Below are 18,494 nucleotides of genomic sequence, written 5' to 3'. Positions count from 1 at the left end.
GTGGAACAAGTAAAACATTTCAGCTACTTAGGCACAATTTTTATTGAAGATGGTAAACTAAATATAGAAATAGACAACAGAATCAGCAAAGCTGGTATCGTGGGAAGTCAATTGAATAAATTCATATGGAATAAGAAAGAAATTAGTCGGAACACTAAATTAGCTGTATACAAGACTGTGTTCAAACCAATTTTAACTTATGGATCTGAGAGCTGGGTCAGAAATAAAACACTTGACCAAAGACTAGAGACCGCAGATATGAGAGTTCTGAGAAAGATTAGAGGCATGAACAGATGGCATCAATGGCAATATCATATTAAAAATGAGGATATTAGGAAAGAACTTGACATTGTCGGCATCCAGGAATGCGTTAGCAGAGCTAATCTCAGATGGTATGGTCACTTAAATAGAATGGGAGAGGAAAGATTAGCAAAACAAGTGTTCTCTGCCAGGTTGGCAGGAAAACGACCCAGCGGAAGACCAAGATATAGGTGGATTGATACGTTACAAAGTGCCTTAGACAATAGAAATATAAGATCTGATAATGTTGGAGTCTTGACAAGTAACAGACTGATTTGGAGGAAAATTGTAGATAGGAAGTTAGTAATGATGTAATTTTTTCATGTAGTACTGTCATATCCTGTACACCCCTTGAGGGTACATGGCAGGAATTTGATGATGATGATGATAAAACAGTTTCATTAAATTAAAAAATCTTGCTTCTTAACACTAAACCAACCACTTCTGATTGGTTCGTGAGATTCAAGCAGTGTTTTATGCTGCATAATGTGAAAATTTACGGGAATCTGCAAGTGCTGAGAAGGCTGCCAAGGAGTTTGTCGAAAAATTAGATAAAATTATTACGGTGGAAAATTATTTGCCACAGTATATGGATGAGACATCCTTGTTTCGGAAAAAAATGCCCGAGCACACAATTCATCCACAAAAAGCTAAAATCTATGCCTGGTTTCAAAGCTCTTAAAGACCGTGTTACGATTCTGTTAGGGGGTAATGTGGCTGGATATAAACTGAAACCATTTGTAACATAGCAAAGCGAGAATCCATGAGCCATCAAAAACATTAAAAAGCATACACTTTCAGTTCATTATTGGAGAAATAAGAAGTCGTGGAGGACTCAAAAATAGTTTGCCGATGCCTTAATCAACTGTTATGCGAGTGAAATGGAAAGCTATTGTGTGAAAGAAAACGTAGAATTTAAAATTTTAATTCTAGATAAAGCTCCAGGTCATCCGTCTTATACATCTCATAGTGGTGAACTTCACCAAGTTCAAGGTCATGTTTCTCCCTCCAAACACCAATTAAAATAACAGTATACTTATTACAGTTAAGTCCCTAACCCCCCATAACTCCGTTGATTTAATGTATCGACTTAAGTGCGACTCAAGTTACATCCTGCCAGATAGAACAGAAGCTGGATGTAAGTCGAGAAATGACTATTTTAATTCTTGAAGAAAAACTGACTAAATGATTTCATCAAGAGTTGGAATTCCTGTTAATAGCTAATTTTTTCATGTTTGAGATTGAGCAATTTATCCTCCACCTCCAAGCACATCTCCTTGCAGACATGTATAATGCTATACATTAAGGGAAGGCCCACTACCTAGACCGGTTTTGACCTATATTAAGGTCTCATCAGTGGGAGCCAGACCCAGAAGTGGTGATACTAAGGCAGAAGCAATGGAGAAATCATATTTACTTATACAAGTTGCCAAAAGGTGTACCACCTTATTATTAAATTACTCAGGATTTAGAAAAAGATGTTGGAAGTTTTTTCCCACTTGGTTAGACTATAATAAATTTAGTTTAATCCTTTATCCAAGTGTAAGCAAACAAAGTTTGCACCTGAAGTATCTTCAGGACTGAGGCAACTCGTGGTAAAGGTGGAGCAAGCTCTCAGTCCTGAAGATACTTCAGGCAATAGTGGTGAGTAGTGGCCCTTCCCTTAATGCATAGCATTATACATGTCTGCAAGGAGATGTGCTTTGCATTATGGGAGGATACTAAGACAAAGAGTGATGATAGCTTGGTCCACCTTTACCATGAGTTGCCTTGGTCCTGAAGATACTTCAGGCGCAAACTTTATTTGCTTACACTTGGATAAAGGATTAAACTAAATTTATTATAGGTTAAAATGTAAATCCACAGCAGCATGGAGGATTGGGCCACCCACAAAATGTTTTTTGCAAACCTATAATACATATGGTACCATTGGTGGACTAAGGATTTTTTTTTTTTCATCAATTTTATATATTTTTTGTATTTTGAATTTATTTTTTATGTAGTATGGAAACCCTGCTCCAAAAAACCAAACATGGCACTTTTTCAAGTCACTTCAGGCCTCCACTAACCAAGGCAGTGGTCACACACTAGATGATGAAATTCATTACCCACCTAAAAGTAATTTCAAAAATTTTTTTTCTAGTGTACGATATTTAAATATATAAAAATATTTTATCATATATTCATGTATTTTCCTTAATGATACACAGTTTACTTTTGGTATTTAGCTCAGCCAATGATTCAAATAGTTTATATGAGTATGTACATAAGAAAATAAAAGAATAATTTCTGCCATGTGTATTCAGGATCGAAACTGTGCGCTCATTAAGAATTTCCTGCAATTTTATACATTCCTGGATGTGTCCAAAGGATGGAGTGCTTAGAAGAATGGATAAAGGTTAATACAAGGTTGGTCTGAAATGTTCTCGGCCTCGACCATAGATGGGAACACTATCGGCACGATTTTTTTTTTTTTTTCTAAGTTGGTACATCTGGCATAAGCATCCATTGTGAAATTGCATGTCATTCTATCAATTAGTTTCTTTCATACAGCTGTCTGAAGCAAAAGTGTTGTCTGCATCACTTGAAATAGATAAACTTGAGTTTCATGCAGTTATAAAATTCTTAGTAAAAGATGGTTTAATGGCAAAAGAAATTCATTTGAATTTCATTTGAAATTCTTAAAAGTTTATGGGTGCTTTTCTCCTTCATTTGCGCCAATTAAGAAATGGGCTTCCAAGTTTAAATATGCCCGTACTAGCCTTGAAGATAATCCACATGAAATGTCCAAAAAGTGTAACAACACCAGAAATCATTGATCAAGTGCACGATATGTACTCTATGACCGGTGAGTCAAAGTGCATAAAATTGCTGAGACTATAGGCATTTCAAAAGAATGTGTAGGATATATTTTGCATGAAGAATTGCATATGAAAAAGCTTTCTGCAAGATGGGTGCCGCGCTTGCTCACAGCAGATCAAAAACGCACTCTTATGAAAATCTCTGAACAGTGCTTGGAACATTTTAACAAGAATAAAACTGATTTTGTGCGTCGATTTATTACTATGGGTGAGACTTGGATTCACCATTACACACCAGAATCCAAACAGCAGTCAAACAGTGGACAGAAGCCAGCTGTTCAGTTCAGCACCAGTGTTGGTTCCATCAGCAGGAAAGGTCATAGCATTGATGTTTTGGGATGCTAAAAGCATTTTGTTTATTATCTTGAAAAGGGTAAAAAACAATAACTGGGCAATATTATTCCGATCTTTTAACTAGACTAGATGAAAAAATTTGTGAGAAAAGACCCTGTTTGCAGAAGAAGAAAATCATCTTTCATCAGGACAACGCACCTGCTCACAAAGGTGTTTTGGCAATGGGAAAATTAAGGGATGTGCACTATGAATTGTTGGAACATCCACCCTATTCCCCAGATTTGGCTCCCTCAGACTTCAATCCTCAGACTCCCTCAATCTCTTCCCAAAACTAAAACTCTTCCTTGTTGGGCAGCATTTTTCTTCGAATCAAGAGGTGATTGCAGCTAGAGAGGTATTTTGCAGATCTTACTGAGAACTACTACCGGGACGGGATAATGGTGCTGGAGCCATCATTGGAATAAACGTATTAGTCTTAAGGGAGATTATGTTGAAAAATAAAAATAATTTTGAAATTATAAATTTGTTTTATCATTGTTAGGCTGATAACTTTTCAGACCACCCTCGTATGCAGTTCATAAGAGGGGTATGAAAATAACATTTTAGCACTTCAGCAATCATTTCAGACATATCCCAGACAGAGAATAGTAGGTAGCATTTTATCTGTTTGTAACCACTGGTTTAAAAAGTATAGTATAGAAAATTGAAAAGATGGGAAAGGAGCCTACTGTGATGAAGTGCATGCACAAAGGCATACAAAACAGCATTCTCAAAACCATTACATCTGACAATTGAGGCTATGTTCAAACTGTCAGAGTGTGAAGGAAGAGAATGGAGGAATGTGTTATAGCCAACAAGGGCAACTTAGAAGAAAAACTGCTACATATTCAATGGTCCTTGCTCCTAATACTTCATTAACTTGCCTGATTTCTGGAGGCTTTTTTAAAGATGTTTTTGGTGCATTATCCCAATTTTTTTCCCTTTTTTAATTAGTTGTTATCACACAAGTTCCATCCAGACATACTTGAACTATTTGAGTCTGCCATGCACTCAGACTCCTTCATTTATGGAAACCACTCTACAAGCAGATAAAAGGAACTGCTAAGGGAAGCTTCCCTTTTCTATGGCACTAACCAATTTCTACTTGAAATACCTCAAAGACTCCTCCTCAACACAACCACCTTCCTTTGGGTATGCTATTCAGATGATGTTTTCGTCATCTGGCCTGGAAAGAGAAAAGGATATAAAATAAGCCTTCCTAGCATCTTCATTACCCATATTCAAGCTAGAGTACTTACATTTGTAAGTACTCTGGCTCAACTGGTGAATAACCCTGCAGCTGATTACTTTGCCAGGTTGTGCCTGGAGGACGTCAAAAGTACAGCAGTAGTTGCAGGAGGGATGCTGAGGCCATGCTTGGAATAAAATCTAAGTATCTTATCTCCAAAAAAAAAACTTCTAAATACATCAAAAATATCAAAACACCACAAAATAAAAAAAAATAAAAACTTTCAGATTGACTTCAATAATATCAGAGGTTCAAACCTGGTATGCCATTTATCACTAAACGACTGCCACTCTCTGCAAAACACCACACTTCAACTTTCCTCATTATGTCTTCTATGTTGTCATTTGCAAGAAGGAGAGGACTTATGCTTTTGTCAGGTCTGACATCAAATGACAAAGTTTACTGTATCTCAAATATCCTTTACAGGAAACACCTCTTTACTTTAAAGGAAAAGTTGGTCTTTGTTGGAGATCTAAACAGCAGGTTAGGAAATGATTACCAAACATATAAGAATGTTTTGGGAAAATTTAGAGAAAAAAGCAAGGATAATAATAATGGTAAGTACCTGCTAGATTTCTGCTTAGGGCATGAATTAGTTATTACTAACACCATGCTCGAACATAAAAATATGCACAAATTCACATGGAAAGAAGATGAGAAATAAGAAAAGTCTCATTGACCATATTATTGTTGACAGTAGTGTTTTCCCACTGGTTCAGGACACAAGAGTATACAGAAGATTTGAAATAGGAAGTGTTCACCATTTAGTGTTGAGCAGGATAAAATTGAACTTCATATTGAAAAGAAGGGTGTGTAAGAAAGTTTTGAAATGAATCAAAGTTGAACAGCTATCAGATGTGAACTGTAGACTCAACTGCACAAACATTCAAGAAGAACTGAAAGTTTGAAAACAAGAACCAAAGCTTGGAGATTCAGTGGCAAACTATAAAGAAAACTTTGATTCAGCCAGAGAGGCATGTGGTGAGATAATCTGAAAGGATAGAAAAATCATAACTCCATGGTGGACTCAAAAAAGTTAAAGAGGCAGTCAAGGAAAAGAAGAAAGCATATTGAAAGTTCCTGGTAAGTCAACCTTGTGCTCTTAGGGAGTACAGAGAAAAAGGTAAGAAAGTAAAGTATTGTGTAAAATGAGCTAAACTAGTCATGGGAAGACTTTGGTAAGAACATTGAAAAAGCTCAGAAATGGGGAAAAGGTACTGTAAAAGGAATTAGAATTGACAAAGGGGACATGAGAACCAAGGATAAAGATATTCTTGATGTGTGGAGTAATTACTTTGAAAGACTGCTAAATGAAACAAGGAGTGATAGCATATTGGTAGAAAACACTCAATAGGAATGCCACCTGGAATATATATATATATATATATATATATTCAACTTTCTCAAGTCAAAACAAGAAAGATCTACCTTAAATAATTGTCAACGTTCCGACACAGGACGTTCTCCATATTTTAAAAAACAAGATTTCAAATAAAATGTTCTCTCTGTTATCTCACTGTGTAAACTCTGGCTATTTTGAATTCGAAGGTAAATTATACAAACAGGTCAAAGGATTAGCTATGGGAAGCCCCCTCTCTCCTGTGTTAGCCAACATTTTTTTCGAGGAATTTGAACAAGAAGCAATCTCCTCTTTTACTTTAAAACCGAAAATTTGGCTTAGATACGTGGATGATATATTCCTCATATGGGAGCATGGTACTGAGAATCTTCCCAAGTTTCTCGACCACTTAAACAACCGCCATCAAGATATAAAATTGACTATGGAGATTGAAGAAAATAGTTCCAACTGTTTCCTAGATGTTAAACTCACTAAGACGCCTGAATCAATTAAAGTCTCTATATTTAGAAAGCCAACTCATACAGACAGATATTTGCATGCGTCATCCCATCACCATCCAGCGCAAAAGTTGGGTATTATATCAACTCTAGCGAATCGTGCAAGATCTGTACTCTCAGATGAAGAAGAACTGAAAAAGGAACTACAACATCTTAAATGGACCTTTAAAAACAATGGCTACTCTCTAAAAAATATTAACAACCAATTATCCCACCGTCAACGTAGCAACGTAGAGACACAGGACGACTCCAAAGGTCATATCATCTTGCCATATATCAGCACACTATCCAAAAAGCTGAGTAGAATTCTAAAGAAGTTTAACATAAAAACGTGCTTCTCGACTATGCCAAAAATAAGATCACGCTTCAACAACTATAAACAACCTCACAACTTTCTACAATTCCCAGGTGTATACAAGGTCACTTGTGAATGCGGAAAGCCTTACTATGGGCAGACAGAGAAATCTATCTTACTACGTCTCGAAGAGCACCAGCGTAACATTGCTTATAAGAGAACCAGAGCAACTGCTCTGTCAAGCCATGTCCTGTTTTCAATAAACACGAACAACGAAAGCCACCAACATGAAATAAAATGGCCATCAACTTCAAACCTACACATCTCCCATGATGAAGTAGAGTGCCGCATTGTCGAGTCAAAAGAAATCATCTTGGACCCTTTTCACATGAATAACAATCTTAGCTATAATTTGGCTGACTCTTTCAACTCTACTATTAGATACTGGAGATTGCGTGATTCCACACACGCACAGGTGTACAACAATAGAACTTTAACTTGGACTGTAGTTCAAGCTCATAATAACTGTAATTTAGAGTCGAATATTATGGCTTTATAATTGTATAGCTTTAGAGTGTATCAATGTTAATTTCGTGTCTTTTAATATCTTTCTACGTTCTTATCGCCTGATGAAGTCATTCTTGACGAAACATGTTGCGTTTTTACAAATAAATGTCATTGTGTTATAATTCTCGGGTTTTAAGTCAGTTAATTTAGAAAAATGAATATATATATATATATATATATATATATATCATCATCATCTCATGCGCTTGGTAATGGGTTGAGTCCACTAAGAAGAAAGGTTCTCCACTTATCACGATCTTTGGCCAACTCAGTCATGACTCTATAGCTGGGCAGATGGGAATGTTCTTTCAGCAACTTTATCCAAGTACTTCTTGGTCTGCTTCTAGGTCTTTTACCTCCTATATATCCATTCAGAGCTAAATATGGCAATCTATGAAGAGCCATTCTCTGAATGTGACTAAACCATCTCAACTGATGCTTAATGGTTGTATCTATTATATCATCTGGGAAGTTTAAATCTATTCTGACTTGATGATTGGTCGTATGTTGCATCCAGTGGGTGTTGTTGATTTTTCTGAGGCATTTCATTTCAAATGTTTGTAGTTTCTTGATTGGTTGTTGAGTTAATCTCCAGGCTTCTGAGGCATAGGTAGCCGAGGGGATGATAATTGCTTTATGTAATTTTAGTTTTAGACTTGTTGGGATTTTTTTATTTTTCCATATTTTATTTAGTTTATTCATACTGCTCCAACCAAGGTTTAGCCTGTGTTTTACTGTTTCTATGTTGTTGAGGTTACTAGAAATGAGACTGCCAAGATAAACATATTTATTAACTTGTTCCAATGGATGATTTTCGGGATTTATAGAAATATTTTCTTCTTCTCTACCTAAATTCATAATTTTTGTTGTATGAAGATTTATTTACCATCAGTTTTACAGGAGTCATTTAAGATGTTAATAGTTTTTTCTAACTGTGGTTTAGACTCTGCTAAGATAATGATGTCATCAGCGTATTTGATGTGATTAATGTTGGTGCCATTGATTTTTATGCCTGGTTCATCAGCTATGGTTTTACAGACTTCTTCTAGGAAGATGATAAAGAGTTGAGGTGAAAGAGGGCAACCCTGCATTACAACTTTCTCAACTTTGAAATCCTTAGTTTTAATATTGTTTGTTTTAACAAAAGCTTTAATATCTCCATAATAATTTGTAATAAATGTTAAAATATCTGAATCCTTTCCTACATTCTTTCAAATGGTGATCAATTTGTTTCTATTAACTGAATCAAAGGCTTGATTGAAATCTATAAAATAGTATATGGGCATGTTGTAATCCCAATATTTTTCTGCTATATTATTAATGGTGAAGATATGGTCAATAGTGGATCTATGTGGCCTATATCCTGCTTGATTTTCTTCTATGATTTTTTCTGTAAGCACCTAATTCGGATGAATAGTTTATAGGTATGACTTAAGAGTGTTATGGGTCTGTAATTTTCACATATTCTTTTCTCATTTTTTATGAATTGGTATAATAACTCCTGTTTTTCAATCAGTTGGGATTACTCCAGTATAAAGAATTTGGTTAAATAATTTCATTAAGAAGTTAATGGCTTCCTTACCACCATATTTCCATAATTCTAGAGATATTTCATCTTTGCCCATAGCTTTCGAGAGTTTCGTTTGGTTCATTGCATTTATAATTTCTGTTGCAGTTATGGGTGATGCCTTTTTATATATCATCTCTTCTGTTATACTTTCCTCCATCTGTTCTTTCTGAAATAATGTTTGATAGTAGTCTTTCCAGATTATTTTTATCTTTCATTGTTAGTGGTTTATCTTTATATATCTTAGTTAATTCTTTTATAATTTTATATACAGTTTTATTGTCATTTCTTTTATTAGCTTCTTCACACAGTTTTGCTTTTCCTCCAACCAATTGTTTTTGGCAGATATGCACATTTCATCAATTTTTTTTTTTTTTTAAGGTTCTTATGTTCTTTATTTTCTTCTGTATTTTTTATATTTAATATATGCTTTGCTGCTCTTTGTTCTTCTAAAGTGTTTAAAATTTCAGGGGTTATCCATTCATCATTTGCTCTTGCTGTTGTTCCAAGTACGTTCGTGCAGTATTTATAATAATTTTTTTACCTTAGTTCCATGTATTTTTCTATCTTATCATAGGTTAATTGTCTGATCTCATTTCTTATTAGCATTTGATAGTTGTCTTGCACAAATTTCTCTTTCAGTTTTGACATGTCCATTTTGTTGATAAAAGCTCATGACTTGTGGTGTGTGTGTGTGTGTGTGTGTGTGTGTGTGTGTGTGTGTGTGTGTGTGTGTGTGTGTGTGTGTGTGTGTGTGTGTAATAAACTTCAAGTAGAAAAAGCTATCACAAACCTGAAATGTGGGAAGCCAGTTGGAATAGATGATATTTCACCAGAAATGTTAAAATATGGAGGAATAAAAGTTTTACCGTTACTACACTGCAGAATTCAGAAGGCCTAGTAAGAGGTTCAAATTCCAGATGATTGGAAAGGGAGCTCATTGTACCCATCTCTAAAAAAGGGAATAAAGCTGAATGTGAGAATTACAGAAGAATTTCTCTACTGAGTGTTCCTAGTAAGATTTATGCAAGTATTCTTGAGAAATAGCTAAGAAAAATTGTGGAGGAGAAGCTTGGAGAAGAACAAGCTGGGTTCAGACCAACAGAGGTTGTCAGGATCAGATTTTCACTTTAAGACAAATGGTTGAGAATTTTAGATTAGTGGAGTAAACAGATGGCATTCATGGCAGTATCACATTGAAAATGAGGATAAAAGGAAAGAACTTACCATTACTAGCATTCAGGTGGTATGACCACTTAAACAGAATGGAAAAGGAAAGATTAGCTAAACAAGTGTTCTTTGCAAGGACAGCAGGAAAAAGACCCAGAAGAACAAGATATAGGTGGATTGATACAGTAAAAAGTGCCTTAGAAGACAGAAATATAAGATCTGAAAATATTGTAATATTGACAGAAAACAGGCTAATCTGGAGAAAAATTGTTGCTATCATAAGATCCTATACACTCCCTGAGGGTACATGTCAGGAATGTGATGATGAATCTCCTTTACATAATCTGCTTTGGCTCAAGATTCCCTTACCTCACTTTATTACCTTCATCTGCTGCCTCTACCATTCTCCAGGCTACAATGACTTGACAGAATTATTTAACTACCTATCTCTGAAAGTCAGTCACATACTGTCTAATTACTGTAATAGTGAGATAATCTTTGTTGGTGATTTCAGTGTCTCCACGATGCAGAATGGCTTCCCTTTTCTCATTTTATGAACTAAGCTGGTAAAGATGCTGAAATATTTGCTATCAGTAAGGATTTAACACAAAATGTTCCACAAACCTGCCAGAATTCCTGATAATCCTCTTCATTATCATGAACAATGTCACAGACTTGCCAAGGGGTGATATCAGTATATTTAAAGGGAGAGCTGGTTTCAGAAAGGGTTCAGGGTGTTCCTTTTCTGAAACTAGCTCTCCTTTCAAATACACTGCTGACATCACCTCTCCCCTTGGCAAACCTATTATAACTTTATCCGTGTTCAACACGTTCATTGTCAATCACGCGATATCGCGTGATGCGAGTTCTCACCCTCCGGCCGATCATGCGTTATCGTGTGGACGTCGCTATCAAGTTTCTAAGCGGAATAGCGGCCACAGCGAAATGGCGCGTAATATTTATATTGGCCACTAGGGAAGGGATCGACTTTCATGGAGTGGGGATGGCCGTCAGCCATTGTCTATTGTTTATGTTAGCCAGTGCGCACAGTGGCGCCGTTCAGACAAGGCGACGACGCGACGATTTTGTTTAGTTATTCGTTGATTTAGTGTGCTTGAAGTTTGGTTTTATTTATTTTGAGTATTTTTTTTTTTTTTTTAGTAAGTTCCCTATAAATGTTGATTTTTGATAATTATTTTTTTTCTATTTGTACGTTATTTTTAAAAATTCTATGTGATTATAAAAGACTGATAAAGTTATAATTATTATATTTAAATATTTTTTATTTGTAAAATATATAACTTATTTGACCGAATTACATATCACGCGATATCGCGTAATAGATATTTAGAATACATAAACAGCCTGTGTAGCTCAGTGGATGTGGCGTTTGCACACCATCGCGCTAGGCCGCACGAAGGAAGTCTTGGTTTCGAGTCTAGTCGGCGACTAGAGGAAATTTTTCTAAGCCTTTTTTCGACCGGTTCCCGAGTTAGTCGATCTCTGGCACGGGCAAGCAGGTTTTTCCTCCCGGAAACTCGGGTTTTTCGTCCTGTAAACTCAAGAAAATCGACCGTAGAACCCACATTATTTCAGACATTAAATATATTGTGTTAGGGTTAGTCACCACGAGATGGCGGCACATTTGAGCCGTCTCTCTTCACTGCGTACCACTTAATTAGTGATAGGCTTGGGCCATCTGTCTCTGATTGGGTACCAGTGGAGATTGAACTGCCCACTCAGTCTCCAAAAGTTAGATAGGGCTAAATGGCCTCGCCTACTCCCGTATATACGGGAATAAAAAGGCGTTAGCTGATTTTTTTTTTTTTTAAATCCTATGTACATAATAATAAAAGCATATAAATAATATATTAACTTATTTTGAGCACAATAAAAACTAAATAAAAAAAAAAAAATTTGGCCACCACACGAAATTCCAATTTTCAGCTTGGCAATGAACGTGTTAAGATAATTTTTTTCAGTCATTCTCAACCTCATATCCTGTGGCACTACAATGGCCAACTGAGATGATCATTGGGACTTCTATGCCTTGTTTCTATAGTCTGATTATTGATGCAACTCTTACAATTCTAGAATCTGCTCAGATCTCATAACAAAAATTATTCTCACGATGAGTGCTTTTATTCTCCACTGCACTCAAAATCCTCAACCCTTATATCCAAATCTTGGTTTCCCAACACTTTGCTAAAAAGTCCAAGCCAAAAATTCAGCATGTTTAATAGATCCCGTCAAAAAACTTCAGCCTCTCACTCAGCTTACACTATAGCTCATAACTGCCAAAATCCAAAGACTTCATAAGGACCAAACACACTAAGCTTGTCTTCTGTCCAAATAGCAGTTGAACCTTCTGGTCCCTTGCCAAGCCTGTGGATATGCAACTTCTATCTTCTATGCCTACCTCTCACATCCTGATGGTATGGATAGCATCTCCCAAAAATAACACAGATCTCCTCTCACCAAAATTCCCCTAAAATTACACAAGGACATCAGTTAGATACCAAAAAATTATATACTTGGTTTAATCCTTTATCCAAGTGTAAGCAAACAAAGTTTACACCTGAAGTATTTTCAAGACTGGGGCAACTTGTATAAAGAAGCTAATGACTTCATGTCACTTGCCTTAGTATCCCATAATGCAAAGCACATATCCTTACGGACATGTATGATGCTATGCATTATGAGAGGGGTCACCACCCAGACCGGTTTCGACCTTTTTTTGATGAGACCTCAATGGAGAGAGGAGGCAATAAGTACTAAGCATTTAGAATGGTTGTGGATATTTACCAGAATCAATCTACAGGTGAAGATGCAGGTTAACAGAGAACCTATACTTAGTAAACCCCCATGCTGTTAATTGCAAAGGAAAGGTCATTTTTTAACTCGCATTTCATGATAATGTTACAGCTGAGTTAGACAATGAGAAAATAGACATATCGTGATACTTTCAGCTTTGTTAAGGCTTTTGATAGAATCAAGCATGGAAGGCTGTTGCATAATGTGGAAGATTAGGGGACCTGGATTATAAATTATTAGCTTGGATAAGAGAATGGCAATCAATGACTATCCTTTTGGCAGAAAGAGATCAGAAGAATATTGCCCAAATTAGACACTAAAAAAAAAGTATACCGGCCCAGTTATGCTTATCTGGTATACGAGGGTGGTCTGAAAATTTCTCGGACTAACAATGAAAAATCGAATTTATAATTTCAAAATTATTTTTATTTTTCAATATAATCTTCCTTAGGACTAATACATTCATTCCAGCGATGCTCCAGCGCCATTATTCCATCCATTTAGTGGTTCTCAGTAAGACCTGCAGAACACCCTTCTACAGCCGCAATCACCTCTTGATTCAGAGAAAAACGCTGACCAGCGGGGAAGAGTTTTAGTTTGGGGAAGAGCTAGAAGTCAGAGGGAGCCAAATCTGGGGAATAGGATGGATGTTCCAACAATTTATAGTGCAGATCCCTTAATTTTCCCATTGCCAAAACACCTTTGTGGGCAGGTGCGTTGTCCTGATGAAAGATGATTTTCTTCTTCTGCAAACCAGGTCTTTTCTCACAAATTTTTTCGTCTAGTCTGGTTAAAAGATCGGAATAATATTCCCCGGTTATTGTTTTACCCTTTTCAAGATAATTAATAAACAAAATACCTTTAGCATCCCAAAACACCGATGCGATGACCTTTCCTGCTGATGGAACCAACACTGTCTTCTTTGGCACTGAACAACCGGCTTCTGGTATGTAATGATGAATCCAAGTCTCATCCATAGTAGTAAATCGATGCACAAAATCAGTTTTATTCTTGTTAAAATGCTCCAAGCACTGTTCAGAGATTTTCATGCGAGTAAGTTTTTGATCTGCTGTGAGCAAGTGGCACCCATCTTGAGCAAAGCTTTTTCATTTGCAATTCTTCATGCAAAATACATCCTACACATTCTTTTGAAATGCCTACAGTCTCAGCAATTTTACGCACTTTTATTCGCCTGTCATCCAATACCACATTGTGCACTTGATCAATGATTTCTGGTGTTGTTACACTTTTTGGGCATCCTTCGTGTGGATTATCTTCAAGACTGGTAGAGCCATGTTTAAACTCAGCAGCCAATTTCTTAATTGTCACTAATGAAGAAGGGTGCCCATAAATTTTTATGAACTTCGAATAAACCTTCTTTTACAAAGAATTTTATAACCACACGATACTCAATTTTATCCATTTCAAGGGATATAGGCAACACTTTTGTTTCAGACAGCTGTATAAAACAAACTACTTGATAGAATGACTTGAAATTTTACATGGATGCTTATGACATATGTACCAACTTAGAAAAAAAAAAAATCTTGCTGATAGTTTTGCCATCCATGGTCAAGGCCGAGAACTTTTCAGACTACCCTCGTAATGGAAGGGATGTGAAGAATCTGTGTAAGGTCATTAGTGATGGCAAATGAGTCAGAATCTTTGCTTGCTTGATCTGTGCATCTAGAGGAGGATAGCCAGTGTAGTGAACATTAAAATTTCCTAGAAGAATAATTTCTCTACTAGAGAAGTGGGACTAAAAAAAAAGTAATATTTATGGAGAAGAAGTCAAACAGTTCAGAGTGGTAGATGGTATCAGGAGAGCAATAGAGACAGCAATTGAATTTAAATGAGTGAAGCAGGGAGTTTTTCAGCCAAAGAAGGTCAAACTCAGGTGATTCAAAAAAATTCTTTTGGGTTGCTTTTAGCCTGTACAGCCAATTTTTCATATTCTGACTTAGCTTTTATTATACTTATATAATAATTATACCAGTATAACATACATCCATTCATTTTTTTTTTTTACTTCTTCCATTACTCTAGTCCCAAAGTATGTAACAATAATTGTATGTAAATATTTTCAATTTATTATTTTATTAATGATAAAATAAATCAAATAAGTCTTAATGACTAATTTACTATAATAGTGATAATGAAATAATAAAAATATACAGTAAATATTTTGAACTAAAAAAATGTAAATAAAAAAAAAAAAACTCACTTTATCTATAATAGACTGCATGTGAGACTTATGTGCAGTATCTCCATATAAAAGTGAAGACCACTGTTCAGGAGCTATCCTAAGACCAGCTTCTGTAGCTATCTGCACTATTTGAGCATCATGCTCTCGTCGTAATGCTTCGTAAGTCCGAAACTCTTCTTTTAATTGCATCAATGAAGAATCGCCTTCTCTTTTAGAAACCTAGATTAAAAATTTAACACATCAGAATTACAGTTTAAAACAAATGTAATCACTGATATTTAACAAAGATAACTCAAAATATTAATGAGCAGAGATGGAAAAAAAATGATAAAAGTAACAAAAAAATTGCAGCATTCAATAAGCTTATTTCACAATATATAGTATGTTTCATTTAAAACATGTTCTTAAATAATTCATACATTCAGTGAAAACTAAACATTTGAGACCATATTATAATGCCACTAGTAGTAGAAGAAAGTAAACAAAAATTGGCCTAACCGTACCCAGGATGAAATATGCAATTATGAAATAACAGTCCTAATTTTCTTTAGCTATTTTACCGATCTGATCATTAAAATTTGAGTAGGCTTCCATCTTCTAGAGAGAGAGAGAGAGAAACAAAAACAAAGCAATTCTAAAATGACTAAAAAATATGAAAATAAAATAATTCAAAAACATAAATAAAAAAATAAATCAGCTAACGCCTTTTATTGCCTTATAGGGAGTAGGCATTTATACCCTATCTAGTGTTTGGAGACTGAATGGGCAGTTCAATCTCCACCGGCAGCCAATCAGAGATAGCTTGCCCATTTCTATCACTAATTATAGGCAGCTACCGATGAAGAGGCTGGTAAACAAGTGCTACCATCTCTTGGTACCTAACCATAACAGGATATGTTACTGTCTGAAATAATGTGGGTACTATGGTCAATTTTCTTGAGTTTATGGGACGAAAAACCTGTTTGCCCGTGCCAGAGATCGACTAACTCAGGAATCGGTTGAAAATAGGCTTAGTTCAAAAACAAAGCAATTCTAAAATTTTGAACTATGTTTAGAATCAGAAAACAGTCCAAACACAACTAATATCATGAGGTATTCCTGTTATACTAAAAGGCAATAAACATTCCAGGTATCTTATTTCTACGATCATTTCAACAAATAAAAAAAAAAAGGTGTAGCATGAATTAAATTCGTGGCAAATTCCCATGTTGCTATGAATCACTTAAAGTATTCTTTAAATGGTTGGCTACCATTGTTTCTTTGGATTAGGTGAAGCTACCTTTCCACTGAAACTAAGATATACAGCTCTTAAAAGCATAACATCCTCCTATTATTAACTATAACAACAGACTACCAAGATCTTTCTACCTTACCTCCCCTGTGAGTGATCTAGAAGAGTGCTTCATAGTACAAACAAAACCAGAGGAAAATAAATAATTTACTGAACTTACTAATAGTTTACTGGATTTCCAACAAGAATCCTCAGAGCACAAAATTATAATGGTAGACACACAGTTCTTTAATTAGATGGTTGTAGAAATTCAAATTGTAACTAAAATGGAATTGATTTCCTAAGATGTCCTTTAGGAACCAGATAAAAACAAAGTTAATTCTGAAGTGCTACATGCAGTGGTGGACTGGTAAATTTTTGACAACCAGCTTGCTATAAAAAGTCAAGAATGTGTGTGCACTGTATACAGCAGTTGTGAGTTTTACTGAATTGTTTCTCTTTTCTAATATATCATTAGTTTTGGTTTGATAACAAGTACATCGACACTTGCAATGTGTCCGTATTAATATTATTAGTGTCAAAATGAAATATAAACCATTTCAAAATTGATGTACTTACTAGACTGATAGTTTGTAATAATTTTTAATCTTCTTTATTGTAATTAAAATGAGTAAGTATTGAGATATTTGTTGTGTTTTGTAAAGACATTCTCGTTATGCTAACAGAGACAACATGTCAGCCACGATACGTAACTTCTTGCTTGCCATTTACATGGAGTGCACATGTTCGCCACTGAAGAGTTTGATGGGTGATTGACAGCTGACAGAGAGAGCATTCAGTATCAGGGTAATGAGGAATACAAGTAGGGAGCTAATGGAAATTTGAAAACAGCAACCAGAGAATTCTGTTCTTAGGAAGTTTTAAAGTTTTACATGACAGTCGGGAGAATATTAATAGAAGATTCTGAAAGGAATTGTGGAACTGTGAGTTAACTGGAGAAGTTGAAATTGTCAACAAGTATTTGGTAAATAAAAGAGGATATTGCAGTCGACATTCTAATTTAATTCAAGGAAATGCTGAATGGAAAATTTTATCTTCTGTCTTACGGACACCAAATTATAAGGGAAAAGGTAACTGGTGAAATTTGAAACTGTAAAGTGGCTTATGAAGAGCTCAACTTAGATATGTTGTTTATGAAGTAGTAGAAGAAGCTTCTTTCTCTGGTACAAAAATTAGTTAATCATCATCAAATTCCTGACAAGTACCCTCCAGGGGTGTACAGGATTATGATAATACTACATGAAAAATTTATATCATTACTAACTTCCTATCTACAATTTTCCTCCAAATCAATCTGTTACCTGTCAAGACTCCAACATTGTCAGATCTTATATTTCTATCTTCTAAGGCACTTTTTGCTGTATCAATCCACCTATATCTTGGTCTTCCTCTGGATCTTTTTTTCCCCATCAACCTGGCAGAGAACACTTGTTTTTCTAAAATTAGTAAATTGTGTGTCAAATAGAACTGCAAGAGGTAAGAATATTTATATTTCAGTGAGGCAGGAGGAATAATACTGTATGCTAAATAAGGGAGATAAAAAAAAAAGGATCCCATGGAAAAGAAGAAAAAATTTTATATTTTTCAGAAAGAGCCTAACAAAGAAACTGACTCTGATGAACATTTTTGTTGTTGTGAAAACAAGGTGTTTAGTCTGGTAGACATGATTAAATATATGTCAAACAATCCAATAATAGAATGAGTAAGAATGAATGATTTTAATATTTTTGGATAAGAAAATCTCTGAAGTGTAGATTTATTTCAGAAAGGCTTGGATCCAGTTGTAAGTTTCACTGATTTACAACAATGTAGAAGAGAAGAAATTCAAACAATGATAATATATTTAATTTTTATTATAATTTCCATGTAACAATTGAGAATGGGCTGTTTTATCTTTAGCCAATCTATGCATGCAATTCAGCCATAACTCTTTTCCCAATAAATCTGTTGTCATTAAGTCCAAAATGTGATCTACTGCTAAAGT

The 18,494-nt window shown here is 35.3% G+C and overlaps 1 protein-coding gene across 1 annotated transcript in view; it reads right to left on the bottom strand.

The window, feature by feature from the left end:
- The window catches only part of roq (RING finger and CCCH-type zinc finger domain-containing protein roquin), a 504,568-nt gene that overhangs the window by 407,029 nt on the left and 79,045 nt on the right, over nt 1-18,494 (bottom strand). The window contains exon 4 of the mRNA XM_090405434.1: nt 15,238-15,438. Coding sequence (XP_090261560.1) covers nt 15,238-15,438 — 201 coding nt within the window. The remainder of the gene's footprint in view (nt 1-15,237; nt 15,439-18,494) is intronic.

Source organism: Typopeltis vanoorti, chromosome 1 (assembly GCF_054136105.1).
Source record: "Typopeltis vanoorti isolate ZY-2024b chromosome 1, IOZ_Tvanoo_1.0, whole genome shotgun sequence".
Classification (NCBI taxonomy): Eukaryota; Metazoa; Arthropoda; class Arachnida; order Uropygi; family Thelyphonidae; genus Typopeltis; species Typopeltis vanoorti.
Note: the sequence above shows the minus strand (reverse complement) of the source record. Positions and strands in the feature narration are given on the sequence as shown.